Source organism: Littorina saxatilis, linkage group LG9, assembly GCF_037325665.1.
Source record: "Littorina saxatilis isolate snail1 linkage group LG9, US_GU_Lsax_2.0, whole genome shotgun sequence".
In the NCBI taxonomy this organism is placed as follows: domain Eukaryota; kingdom Metazoa; phylum Mollusca; class Gastropoda; order Littorinimorpha; family Littorinidae; genus Littorina; species Littorina saxatilis.
In genome coordinates, this window is record NC_090253.1 from 15,322,689 (window position 1) to 15,337,688 (window position 15,000).

At 43.3% G+C, this 15,000-nt stretch overlaps 1 protein-coding gene across 1 annotated transcript in view; it reads left to right on the forward strand.

Annotated features, from left to right (window-relative positions):
• The window catches only part of LOC138975382 (Na(+)/citrate cotransporter-like), a 33,997-nt gene that overhangs the window by 3,308 nt on the left and 15,689 nt on the right, over positions 1 to 15,000 (forward strand). Inside the window, exons 3-6 of the mRNA XM_070348048.1 lie at positions 721 to 870; positions 9,250 to 9,365; positions 10,224 to 10,348; positions 13,087 to 13,247. Coding sequence (XP_070204149.1) covers positions 721 to 870; positions 9,250 to 9,365; positions 10,224 to 10,348; positions 13,087 to 13,247 — 552 coding nt within the window. The remainder of the gene's footprint in view (positions 1 to 720; positions 871 to 9,249; positions 9,366 to 10,223; positions 10,349 to 13,086; positions 13,248 to 15,000) is intronic.

The following is a 15,000-nucleotide window of genomic DNA, read 5'->3' on the forward strand; positions in this document are numbered from 1 at the left end:
GTGAGATGGAATTTTGTAAACAATATATCACGCATTCACATCGGCCAGTAAATCTCAAGCCATTTCGGCGAATATTTACTTTTCACGGCCTAATTATTCCAAATCACACGGGTATTTGGTGGACTTTTTTTTTTTATCTATGCCTATACAATTTTGCCAGGAAAGACCCTTTTGTCAATCGTGGGATCTTTAACGTGCACACCCCAATGTAGTGTACACGAAGGGACCTCGGGTTTTCGTCTCATCCGAAAGACTAGCACTTGAACCCACCACCATGGGCTAGGAAAGGGGGAAGAAAATTGCTTACGCCCCGACCCAGGGTCGAACTCGCAACCTCTCGCTTCCGAGGCAAGTGCACTTACCACTCGGCCACCCTTATCCCATGTAAAGGTCTGGTCAGATCTGAGACAGTGAGACGAACAGTTTTCACAACAACAAAATACGCTACAGTCATAAATATATCGACCCAACGGTCTTTTTAGTGTACAGACACATAATTAGTAGACAAAAACTTAGCTTGACGCTTGCTAGGAAGTCACAAGCGAATGATTTTTTTGGAACGTTGGCAGTCTCTTTGTTTTGGGATTTGTTTGAAATGACTTTCAACGCGCAGGCAACGGGATGCGCCTACGTGGTGATTGTGATGGCGATGCTATGAGGATTGCATGGGCCTTCAGCTCTCCTAGGACAAAACTGTTTGAAATGACTTTAAACGTGCAGGCAACGAGATGCGCCTACGTGCTGATTGTGATGGCGGTGCTATGGCTGACAGAGGCCATCCCCATTGCTGCCACGGCCCTGCTTCCTCTCTTCATGCTGCCCATGGTCGGGGTCTTGAAGTCCAAAGAAGTATCCAAGAGCTACATCAGCGTAAGTCTTTTCCAAAAGTTAGATTGGTGTTCTTGTTGTTCTCCTTCTTCTCGTTCGCTCCTTCTAGACATCCACTTCTGTGGCACACACGAATGCCGCTGTCTTCTTTAGGGCCGCCAGGTGTTCTGGTTGTTCTTCTTCTTCTCGTTCGCTCCTTCTAGACATCCACTTCTGTGGCACACACGAATGCCGCTGTCTTCTTTAGGGCCGCCAGGTGTTCATGTTGTTCTCCTTCTTCTCGTTCGCTCCTTCTAGACATCCACTTCTGTGGCACGCACAGATGCCGCCGTTTTCTTTAGGGCCGCCAGGTGTTCTCGTTGGCTCCTTCTAGACATCCACTTCTGTGGCACGCACAGATGCCGCCGTTTTCTTTAGGGCCGCCAGGTGTTCCTGTAAAAGTTATATTAGCGGACGTGTCCAGGGCTAGGGTTTGTTTGTTTGTTTATTTGTTGCTTAACGTCCAGCCGACTACGCAGAGCCATATCAGGACGAGGAAGGGGGGGATGAAGGGGGCCACTTGTCAAGCGATTCCTGTTTACAAATGCACTAACCCATTACTTGTGTCCCAGCAGGCTTTAGTAAAACTAAATTAATACCTACTGGAAGATTACCAGTTTCCAGTATGTTAAAATAGGCTTAACCTATCTACTGCTGGACTTACATCAGAACACTAACAGATTAAACTATACATGAATCGCGAGACAAGCGGCAAGAGAAGAGATTTTTGGAAAAAAATACAGGTGAATGAGCAAGAAGGCAGAAAAAAGAAAAGAATTCATGAAGAAAAAGAGAGCATGACAGGAAAGAGGAACCAAAAATCTACCTAACAGCAAACTAGAAAGCTCCTGCGGTTCCAAAAACAGGAGGGGCTTTTAATTTCATAACCGCAGTGCCCCACTGCGGGACAGGGCTAGGGTGCACGAACCGAAAAAGGGTGCCACCCAAACGGGAGTGAACAAACCGCGGGTTCTGATTCGTTGACATTACAACCCATCTCAGATTCAACCAATCCAACACTGACTGCGAGTGGGTCCCGTTTGGGTGGTAACTTTCTCGTGCACCTCAACCCAGGAGTCAGTTCTTCGATGTGAGTGTCCCAAATCGGTGAAAGTCTAGAAACGCTTTGTAAGGAAAGCTCTTCAAAGTTACATCAGCGTCAGTTCGCACCTAGTGTCTGGTCCCGGTTGGTTGCTTCAAACAGAGAACGGTTGCTTTCATTTTTAGAGCTTGAAATCCTCCTCATATCCACCAGTGAAAGTCTGTGCTCTTCCCACGGGTTGCTGGTTTGCATCCTCCCAAAATCTCCCAGAATAAACAAATATGCAAAGATTTTATTCCAATTCTTAAAATTGCCCGGGGCAGTCTCTCGAATCCCCTGGATATGTGCGCCTCTGCTTTGCTTCGCCACTATCATAGTCCGCACAATGCTATTTCCTCCGTTTTTAACGTGTACTCTTTCAATCCCTGTTTTACATGGCGTTCAAAAGACGTAACCTAGTTGACAATGATGTCGGCACTGCAGAGATGGCCAAATCGTCCCCCCGATCGCCAGGGGCGAGTACAAAATCCGCCGGGCTAGTAGAAACCGTCTTGCAGCTCGCCCGGCTGGCCAATGAAAATTCTGATCAAATGCAAAACATGTGGTTCTACTTTCGGGTTTCAAAGTCATATAAACACTGCAGATGAGCAACTTGCATGAAGAACATTGCAATATAGCGAGACAAGACTCTACCTGGGAAATTCTATTCATTGCTGACCACAGGTAAGTTGCCTGTCATACCACCGCATTTAAGGGGAGACAGGGTAGGCGGGCACTTTTTTTTTTTATTTTGGAAACAGCTTGCTGCTTGTTTGATTTTTGCAAGCAGAATAACCTAATTAAGGGAAACCATTTTAAATTTTGAGTGAAAAGCAATTTTTGGGGGTTTTATTCACCAAAATGTGAAAAAAACGTTATAAAATGTGCTTGTTTTAAAATGTTGCAGTTTGTGAACCAGTGCATGTTTTGATCCAATTTTTCTTCTTTGCAGCAATATGTGTGTGTTTAATAATTCTGTGCATCGAAAAGCATTTCTAAGCAATATATTATTTTAATTTAGCATTTTCAGTTACCGGTTCAGTTCTGATAAGAAAAATACATGAGATCCTAACTGTCAGACTCATAAAAACCCAACCAATGCACTGAACTCTTATTCCATGCACAGAACTGATGCTGTACAACTCATAAACAACATATACAAAAACTGAACAAATCCATCAAGCCTTTCAAAAGTTGCAACATTTTAATTGTAGCGTTTTGTCTGAAAATTACATTCAGAGAAAACAGCATTTTAAAGATTTGAACCAGTACATACAAAAACAAGTAGCACAGTGCACCCTGAATTCATATGTTTTTATCAGAATGACCACTTTACTATGATGGGGAAATGATTTGACGATCAAATTATCCGGACTTTTTTTTAAAAATCATTTGAAAACTCATCTATGTTAGTGCAGATATGAATCAAAACGAAACTGTCGGACTCATAAAAACACAAGGAATCCACTGTATTCTTATTCCATGCACAGAAATGGTGCTTCACAAATCATAAACAACATATACAAAATTGGAACAAATCCATCTAGCCATTCAAAAGTTACAACATTTTAATTACCACATTTTGTCTCAAATTACATGTAGAGAAAACAGCATGTAAAAGAGTCTCACTAGTACCCCGGTAAACTAGTACCACAGTAGAGCTTGAATTAATGGGGTGGTTTTTTTTAACCAGAATAACACTTTAACTATGAAGGGGAAATGATTTGATAATCAAATTATCAGATTTTTTTAATTTAAAAAAAAATCATATGAAAACATTAAAAAAGTCAATTATCTGTGTTTGTGCTGATATGAAAATATTGATCAGAACCAAACTGTCAGACTCATAAAAACCCAACGGATGCACTGATTTCTTATTCCATTGCATAGAAATGATGCTTCACAAATCATCAACAGCATTACATAATTATATATACACAAATGGAACAAAGCTATCAAGCCATTCAAAAGTTGCAACATTTTAATTACAGTATTTCTGTGCTCAATCCTAACACTGCAGCAAATTTCTGTAAAGCTGAATGTCCCTTTCCATGTACCAACATGGTCATACACGGATTATTTTAAATGCAACTTTACCACCCGAAGCGTTGCAAACACTGGGAGAAGAGTAAACAACTGCAGACTTGAATGGACACTCATATGCACTCCAGATGCAGGGCCTGTGCAAATCCTTGGGCTGATGCATCACCTTCTTTCATAATCAGACTGCTATCAGACAAGCATTCAGTACAGGATATAGACCTTTCAGCAATAGATGAGGGCCCCAAAGGGTTTAAAATCGTGATCGTGATTGGCGTTTTTTGACCTTTCTGTGACCGTGATTGCCGAAATTTCCATTTCTGTGATCGTGATGGGACTTTGCCCGTGATCCGTGATGACAAAAAAATCAAGTCTCGTGATCGTGATCGTCATTTGTTTTCGTGATCGTGATGGGCATTATTGCAAAGCATTTTATTTTCAACGTACATTTTTCACAGCTGTATCACTCTATGATCCTCTATTCGTCAAGGAGCCAATCCTGATTGAAGGGAAGCAACAACACATTCAGAAATATGATTTTGACAGCGATTGCTTCCCTTTAAGAGAACTAATCACACAAAAAAAGAGAGATCCAATCAGAAGGCGAATTGCAAAAGTCTGCCAAACTTCATCCAATGGAAGGGCTTCGTGCTAAAGCCTTTTGAGTGCATTCAGTCAAATTCGAATTCGAAGATCAAAAATGGCGTGCAGCGGTACTGTCATCGAACCTCTGTTATATTTTGTGGATTCAAACCAGACCAAAGCAGGCGGCGAGAATGCCTTCCTTGATGGAAAGGTCAGGCTACGGGTCCGTCTTTCCGAAGACGAAATGTCAAGGTATGTTGATCTATTCAGGGCCGGACTAGGTAAGTACTAGGGGGGGGGGGGGTTACAGATGGGGGTCCAGGGGGCAAGGCCCCTTGGTGGGGGTCCAGGGGGCGAAGCCCCCTTGGTGGGGGTGAAGCTGAACGGTTTTTTTTTATGTTTCTGGAGGGAAAGGAAGCCTCTCCTTGACCGAAAAAGGTAAATTCGACAGCAAGCTGTATAGGCAATGAAGAAGAATTGAGATTGTAAGGCCTAAAAAAAAAAATAGGTGTGGTTACGATAACCTGACCTACCCTATTTTTAGGGGCCGACCCTATAACTTTTTATTACATTTGTCAAAAAACCCACAAAAAAACCCAAGAAAACGAGTGCAGAAAACGCAATGAAAGCGAAAGCGCTTGAGTCGCACACTTATTTCCCTGTCAAGTAGGTTTAATTTGTACACATTAGAAAAAAAAGTTTAAAGAAAAAATAGTGATTGCCTACCTTCCTACCCAATTTTTGTTTTGGCTATGTTACCAAAACCACACCTATTTGTTTTTTTTGGGGGGGCCTAAGGACTCATACTTTTCATCACAAAAATCGTTGAAGAAAAATGTCTTTCGAAAGGGGGTGAGAGGTGCGATTTCTCCTCGGATTTCATGAAGATCCAGATGCAACCCCCCCACCCCCTCCCTCCCCCACAAAACAAAAACAAAAAAAAAGCGTTTGGGAGGTACATGCTTAAGCCAGGGGGGGGGGGGGGGGTTGCGCAACCCCTGTAACTCCCCCCCCCCTAATCCGGCCCTGTCTATGTTGCTCTATGACTGTTCTGAATGTAGGCAAAGATCTTGAAATTTGTTCAAGATCTTTGAGTTTGATTGAGATCATTGACATTGTCGACATTGCCACGTCCGGCTGTCACTCGCTCAGTGTAACCTCGACTGGCTCGAGTCAGATCGAGTCTGCGTGTAGCCAAAACCGAAACTGACTAGAAATGTGTTTTTCATCCCAGCAACGTGGACACGCTTGGCATAGATTCTAATTGTCGCTTCTTTACATTAAGCTTGGATTTATTTTAGCGCCTGTAAACTTATCAACAATGGGTTAAATTCAGGAACTATGGCGGGGAGACGTGCCAGTTTGGGTCACTTGATCCTCATGTCAAAGTCGATCAAAGTCATGTTCGTTGGGGATTTTGTTATTATAAACTCTACCATCACACATACATGTACTTTAATTTCAATCCACCCAATAGTTTTTGAGAAAATGGGATTAAAAGATTTAGCTCTGGAAATGTGAAATTGTGCAAGTATATATTCATGTGTGTGAGTGAGGGTGTGGGAGTTGAATGTGTATGAGTGTATATTCCTTCACCCACCTTCATGATTCCTAGACTGACCTTTAGTCAGGATTATAGACTCTACCATCACACATACATGTACTTTAATTTCAATCCACCCAATAGTTTTTGAGAAAATGGGTTTAAAAGATTTAGCTCTGGAAATGTGAAATTGTGCAAGTATATATATATTCATGTGTGTGAGTGAGGGTGTGGGAGTTGAATGTGTATGAGTGCAGGGGCGGATTAGGGGGGGGGTTACAGGGGTTCCGCCCCCCCCCCCCCCCCCCTGGCTGTCAAAAAAAAAATTCATACTAACTTTAAAAGAAATAATGAGTGGCTGCTGACACCAGTTGATCATGTTTAAAATCAAGGATAAGCCATCAATTGTTCATAAAATAGCTAAATGTCTTCAGCTTCTGGGGGGCTAAGCCCCCCAGACCCCCCAACGGGGCCTTGCCCATGTACCCCACAAGGTCTACCCCTGGACCCCAGGTTGTACCTCCCCCCCCCCCCTCTCTGGCTTAACTGCTCCGCCCCTGGAGTGTATATTCCTGTGAGTGTCTGTATGAGAGAGAGAGAGAGAGAGAGAGAGAGAGAGAGAGAGAGAGAGAGAGAGAGAGAGAGAGAGAGAAAGACTCAGAGAGCGAGAGAAAAAACAATGAAAACAACATTCTTGTTACTGATTACAAATCATGATATGTATTTCTATGTGTAAATGAAAAAGAATTCAAAAAAAATAATAAAAAAGTGCAACAGTCTGTGTTGAATAAACAATAGATCCAGAGGAGCGAATAACTGTGTGGTTGTGTTTACTTTGACACGTGCTTTCTGTACCTGCAACTCAGGTTTACCGTGACCGTGATTTGCGACTGGTGTTCGTGATCGTGAAAACAAAAATCAAGGTAACTGTGATCGTGAAAGCTAAAATTTCTCTTCCCGTGATCGTGATGATACCCCCCCGTTGGGGCCCTCATAGATTGAGCTTATCAATGTTGACAAAAGCCCAACACATGTCAGCGGAGTGACGTTGCACAGTACCAGTATCCATATCTGCTTGTGATGGGTCAGAAGATGGCAAAGTATCTGTATCTTCTTATGGTTGGTCAGAAGATGGCAAAGCTGATGTTTCTGCTGTGGAAGAGGGTAGTTCCGGTTTAGCAAACTTTTCCATCAGGTCAATCTTTCTCCTCGCTGCCACCACAGGAGGACTGGTTCTCCCCTTGCTCCAACCTAATAAATACACAAACACTGATTTAATATTTGATACAACTGTCCATGGTTTTTGTTTGTAATAAGCTGCAAATTTTAAGACTCAATATAAACGTCAACAAGTGCTTGTACTTTATTTTGCAAATGACAATGTTACATGGGGTGTACCTCAACTTTTTGGCTAGGCCGGTAAATCAGAAATCCCAATCAGCCCCCAACCACTGAACCAGGCGGGTTTTCTTACAACCACCTCAGCGGCTCGTACCCACATATGTCGGTTGACGAACACACACACACACACACAAAAGACATTCATTAATTTAACAGTGACTCATACTCATTACATGTGTGTGTGTGTGTGTGTGTGTGTGTGTGTGTGTGTGTGTGTGTGTGTGTGTGTGTGTGTGTTCTGTGTGTGTGTATACATTTTCAGATTTCCTAAACCTAGCACTGTTTGCAGGTGATCTTTATGCTTTTGATTCATGAGTTGCCGCCCCAGTCCTTTAGTTTAACTCTTTTTTTTTTCTTTGGTGAAGTAAATTGGATCTATTTTTTTTATTCCTTAGTTAATGGAAAAGATTTGACAACAATATTGCTGTCAATGATAGGTTGGTCAGCCATGCTGGTGTAAACCAATCCTTTAGAATTAGAGAACGCTCTCTAGTAGGGTACTTATTTTCCTACGGTCAATGACCAGAAACAGAAACTGTGTCAGTCGTACATCGCTCAGATGCTGCTTCTCAGTTTGACCACAGACAAAGAATAATGATGACATGTTACACCATAGTAAGCTCTCAAGGACTGGCCAGCGAAGAACAATAAAATAGGGGTTGTGAAGACGATATCACAGAGATGATCGAGGGAGGGAGGGGCGGGGGGGGGGGGGGGGGAGGGGGTTGCGGCGGCGGCATGGTCAGTAAATTGGATCAAGAAACCCGCAAAATACTTCAGACACAAACTGTTTATCATTTACCTGCAAACCCTAACACATTCTTACAACAACAACAACATAACAATGTGCAATAAATCACGTTGTCAAACAAACAAGATCGAAAAGAGAAAGAAGCAAAACCCACCTCGTCGAGTCAAGAATCTTAGAATGTCGTCTGCTTCAATTCGATCATGTTGGTTCATTTCGGAGTGTTGTTACTTCCTTCTACTGTTCGCTGCTGCTGGTTCATCTTTCTCTGATATTTCTTGCCACTATGCCGAACATTTCCAATGTTAGGGTTGTTCTCCGCAGCTCAAAACTTTGAAAAATGCTGCTGAATCGGTGAAAAAGTCATGGATTTGTTGACACCGGGGGACTGATAAGTTGTCTACTGCGCTTGCGCCAAATGCCTTTGACCTACATATATTTGCATATATTAATTCCGGGGTTTCGGTTGGAACGGATTCTCTCTCTTTGTGCCTATGTCAACGGAAATTCCCCAACGGTGATGACGTCATCTTGAAGAACGGAAATTTCCACACAGTTTGAACAGCGAAGGGTCATGTCATGTGCGCACATTTACCAGCACGGAGTATCCAAAGTAGACCATTTTTTCGATTTTTTGGATAAAACACAGACAAAAACAACAAAACATCGGTTTGAAAATGGTTTTATTTACATGAATACATGTCTAAAATGACAAAAGCAGATTATTGAATGCATTCCAGGATGTTCAAAGGTGTGAAAAATGCAACAACCCCAAAAAGGTGTATGAGACCAAAAATAACTCATTTTGCCTACCCGGTCTGCCCTTAAATTGTGCAAAACCATCTGACAGTCATAATGTCTGTGCTTACCATAATTATACCGGGCCAGTGACATTTCTGGCGGGCTAGTGACTTTCATGAAGTTGCTCGCCCGGCTGGGGATTTTGTTTCAAAATGACATTTTGCCATCCTCGCACTGTTGCAGGACACGTCCATGCTGTTTCTGGGAGGCCTGGTTATCGCCGTGGCCGTGGAGGATTGGAACCTACACAGAAGGATTGCCGTGGCCGTGCTGAGGATCGTCGGCACAGATCCAAAATTGTACGTAATGATAATAATAATAATAATGGACACTTATTAATCGCCCCTTCTCCCCAGAGCTCACGGCGATGTACAATAGCAACAGCGCACACACACACACACACACACACACACACACACACACACACACACACACACACACACACACACACACACACTAAATACAGTTTGTGGATAACAATACTATAAAGACTATCCTTAAAAACGTCATAAAGTTCAGAGAGAGATAATGTGAGAATATGTTTCGATACCATAATTATAACTGTATCCATGATGCAAATATCCCGTTCATGTGTTGCTGGGTATCATCACGTGACTCTGCTCATTGTCCTCGACTCACATTCTCTGTAAGTCGGTCAGCCAGTCAGTCAGTCTGTCTTTGTCTGTCTGCCTGTCTGCCCGTCTGTCTGTCCGTCCGTCCGTCCGTACGTCCGTCTGTCTGTCCGACTGTAAGTCTGTGTCTCCGTGTGTGTTTCTGTCTGTCTATGTCTATGTATGTCTGTCTGTCTGTGTGTGTGTGTGTGTGTGTGTGTGTGTGTGTGTGTGTGTGTGTGTGTGTGTGTGTGTGTGTGTGTGTGTTCGAGCGTGATGCTAGGCCTGATGCTACCCACGTGGTTTATGTCCATGTGGATCTCCAACACTCTGTGTGTGTGTGTGTGTGTGTGTGTGTGTGTGTGTGTGTGTGTGTGTGTGTGTGTGTGTGTGTGTGTTAGAGCGTGATGCTAGGCCTGATGCTACCCACGTGGTTTATGTCCATGTGGATCTCCAACACTGTGTGTGTGTGTGTGTGTGTGTGTGTGTGTGTGTGTGTGTGTGTGTGTGTGTGTGTGTGTGTGTGTGTGTGTGTGTGTGTTACAGCGTGATGCTAGGCCTGATGCTACCCACGTGGTTCATGTCCATGTGGATCTCCAACACTGCCGCAGCGTCCATGATGATCCCCATCGCCAACGCTGTCGTCGTTCAGATGGGAAGTGTGAAAAACGGTAGGTGGCAAATCGACGAGTTCCGAAAATAACTCCGTCGGGTTTGTATGGGTTGTGGGAGAGTGACACTTTCTTGCAAAACCTCTGCTAAACATTGGAGGAGCCAATCACTAGCGAGGAGCCAATCACTAGCGAGGAGCCAATCACTAGCGAGGAGCCAATCACTAGCGAGGGGCCAGTCACTAGCGAGGAGCCAATCACTAGCGAGGGGCCAATCACTAGCGAGGAGCCAATCACTAGCGAGGAGCCAATCACTAGCGAGGAGCCAATCACTAGCGAGGAGCCAATCACTAGCGACGGGAGTGTCGGAAACACGTGCTCCCGTTTACGTAATGCACATTCAGTGATTGGCCCCTCGCTAGTGATTGGCCTCTCGCTAGTGATTGGCCCCTCGCTAGTGATTGGCCCCTCGCTAGTGATTGGCCCCTCGCTAGTGATTGATTGGCCCCTCGCTAGTGATTGATTGGCCCCTCGCTAGTGATTGATTGGCCCCTCGCTAGTGATTGATTGGCCCCTCGCTAGTGATTGATTGGCCCCTCGCTAGTGATTGATTGGCCCCTCGCTAGTGATTGATTGGCCCCTCGCTAGTGATTGATTGGCCCCTCGCTAGTGATTGGCCTCTCGCTAGTGATTGATTGGCCCCTCGCTAGTAATTGGCCCCTCGCTAGTGATTGATTGGCCCCTCGCTAGTGATTGGCCCCTCGCTAGTGATTGGCCCCGACAATTTTGGGCAGAGTTTTTGCAAGAAAATGTCACTCTTCCACAACCCATACTAAGCCGACAGAGTTATTTCCGAAACTCGTCTATCATGTAGGTTTTGCATAGGCTGTTAACCTTTGTATCTTTCTCCTCATCAGATGGTTTTGGGCGTGGCCGTCATATTTTCAATTCCTTCGCATGTCACCTTTTCCTAGCTTACTTATATGCGGGCTTGCTGTCTTTTTGGCGTACTTACTTATTTCTTGCTTGATCACTAACTCACAAGCTTGATCGATCCCTCCCACACTCACTGGCTCACTCTCTCACTCACTCACTCACTCACTCACTTACTTACTTACTTACTTACTTACTTACTTACTTACTTACTTACTTACTTGCTTACTTACTTGGTTTAAACAAAATGTTATTCAAAACTCATCACATGAAACAATTGAGTGAAAAAACATGTCGCGTAAGGCGAAATTACTACATTTAGTCAAGCGGTCGAACTCACGGGATGAAACTGAACGCACTGTATTTTTTCACCTAGACAGTACAGCTTCGTCAATCCCCGCGTGAAGGAAATCACTCACCTTCCACGTGCAAAACGTAGTGATATTGACACGCCAGATTAGCGCGGTGGCGTATAGTGCTAAGCAGGAAAGCGCGCTTTTCTGTATTCTTGTTAACTTTCTGAGCTTGTTTTGAATACAACCTATCATATCTATATGTTTTTGGAATCAGGAAATGATCACGAATAAGATGACATCATTTTTGGATCGATTTCTTAAATTGTAATCGTAAGACTAATTAATCTATTTTCGTTAATTGTGATCACATTTTAAGAGTAAACATGACATATGTATATATGTTTAAATTCAGAATGTGATGAAGAATACGATGCAATCAATTTTAAATCCGTTTGCGAAAAATCGATTTTTTAATGACAACTTTAATGAGCAAACTCATTAATTAAATGTTAAGCCTTCAAGCTGAAATGCAATACCAAAGTCCGGCCTTTGTCGAAGATTACTTGACCAAAATTTCAACCAATTTGATTGAAAAATGAGAGCGTGACAGTGCCGCCTCAACTTTCACGAAAAGCCGGATATGACGTCATCAAAGACATTTATCAAAAAAATGAAAAAAAAAGTCTTGGGATATCATACCCAGGAACTCTCATGTACAATTTCATAAAGATCGGTCCAGTAGTTTACTCTGAATCGCTCTACACACACACACACACACATACACCACGACCCTCGTCTCGATTCCCCCCTCTACGTTAAAACATTTAGTCAAAACTTGACTAATTAATGTAAAAACCAAGGACACGCACTCAAGCAAATGCTTATTTTAAGTGTACTTACTTATTTACTCACTTACTTACTTGTTTTAAAGTTCTTTCATTCATCCTCAACACAGGGATCGCGTTTACCCACGATTTTTGCGTATTTGACGCATTTTAAAAGTCGCTGACGCGTTTTTTTCGCCGCGCCGCGTAAGCCATACGCAAAAATATTGTAACTTTTTCTTGTCTTCACGCAGCGCTTTTGCTCTGACTTAATAATCACCCGATCCTGAAACTGACTATAGGGCTCGAGAAGTGACGACACACATGAAATCTGCGCGTCAAAACTAAAGTCCGGTTCTTTTTGCATCGAAGTATCGCAAACGAACGTAACGAGGGTATTACCAGATAATGTCTTGTCGGATAATGAAACAGACATTAGCTGCTCTCCCATCTCGCGCTTCCAAAAGGCGGAAAGTGTGTCTAGTCGTATTAGAGCGGGAAACAAACTCGCAAGGCCCGAAGGTTGGAGACAGCAGGGGTGTTATTCGACAGGCGTGCGCGGAGTTCGACAGGAAAACTCGCTGTATTTAGGTAAGGAGTGTCTTTAAGACTTTCGTGCGTGTTTTGTTTGTGTCTGTACGTGTTTTCGTAGTACGCAAAAATATTGGTCCGTGACGCGTTTTTTTCGTTTCGTTGCGTATGACTTACGCGTTTTTTAAAAAGCTAGCGCGATCCCTGTCAACAGATGACGAAACCTGCACAAAGGACAATGAAAATGGCGGCGCCAGAACCGGAAGCACCTCGTCACAACCGACGACTAAAGAGGTTTACGTCTCTGCGCTGGAACTGTTGGCCAGAGCCGGAGACCCCTATAAGCCTGCATTCGACTTATCTCAACCACGTATGGTGAGTCGCGTTGCTTTATGCGTGCTTCGTGCACACGTCCTGATTCTGAAGAGCGCGATGTAGATGTCTAGTTTTTACATTTACTCAAGTTTTGACTAAATGTTTTAACATAGAGGGGGGAATCGCGACGAGGGTCGTGGTGTATGTGTGTGTGTGTGTGTGTGTGTGTGTGTGTGTGTGTGTGTGTGTGTGTGTGTGTGTGTGTGTGTGTGTGTGTGTGTGTAGAGCGATTCAGGGTAAACTACTGGACCGATCTTTATGAAATTTTTCATGAGAGTTCCTGGGTATGATATCCCCAGACTTTTTTTCTTTTTTTCGATAAAATAATGTCTTTGATGACGTGATATCCGGCATTTTGTAAAAGTTGAGGCGGCACTGTCACACCCTCATTTTTCAATCAACTTTTACAAAAAGTCGCATATGACGTCATCAAAGACATTTATCAAACAAAATTTAAAAAATGTCTGGGGATATCATACCCAGGAACTCTCATGTAAAATTTCATAAAGATCGGTCCAGTAGTTTACTCTGAATCGCTCTACACACACACACGCACACACACACACACACACACACACACACACACACACACACACACACACACACACACACACACACACACACACACACACACACACACACACACCACGACCCTCGTCTCGATTCCCCCTCTATGTTAAAACATTTAGTCAAAACTTGACCAAATGTAAAAAGGACAAGAAAGAAGGATGATGGCAGTGCTATTGTTTCAAAAAGGAAAAACAGAGAGAAAACAAGAAGGGATGTTGAGGGGGGGAGGGGGGAGGGGGGATGGGGGGGCGGAGGGGTTGGGGGGGGGGGGGTAGATGTGACATAGGGGGCAGAAGCAGTGCATTTTTTGAGTCACTTGAGAAAAAGTGACTCTATGTAATCGGTCAGTGTTAGTCTGTCCGGCCGGCCGTCCGGCCGGCCGGCCGGCCGGCCGTCCGTAGACACCACCTTAACGTTGGACTTTTCTCGGAAACTATCAAAGCGATCGGGCTCATATTTTGTTTAGTCGTGACCTCCAATGACCTCTACACTTTAACGATGGTTTCGTTGACCTTTGACCTTTTTCAAGGTCACAGGTCAGCGTCAAAGGAAAAATTAGACATTTTATATCTTTGACAAAGTTCATCGGATGTGATTGAAACTTTGTAGGATTATTCTTTACATCAAAGTATTTACATCTGTAGCCTTTTACGAACGTTATCAGAAAAACAAGGGAGATAACTAGCCTTTTCTGTTCGGCAACACACAACTTAACGTTGGGCTTTTCTCAGAAACTATAAAAGTGACCGGGCTCAAATTTTATGTGAACGTGACTCATTGTGTTGTGAATAGCAATTTCTTCCTGTCCATCTGATGCCTCATATAATATTCAGAACTGCGAAAGTGACTCGATCGAGCGTTTGCTCTTCTTGTTTTATATAGATATTGGAGAGAGAAAAAAATAGAAACCAAGAGCAGAGGAAAGGTGTCCTCGCTCTTGCTGATTTTAAATGAATACAGACAAGGAAAGAGAGAGAGAGAGCTGAGGTTTGGGTGGAACAGTTCCGTGCCCAAATCTGATATCCCAAATTGCAAATATTGGTTTTCATTTACCGGCTATTCGATGCATTTGCAATAGACAAGAATGTTCATCATGACAAGAAAAATAAACGAATGAATGAATTAGTTAATGGAAGCATGAATGAATTAGTTAATTGAAGCATGAATGAATTAGTTAATGGAA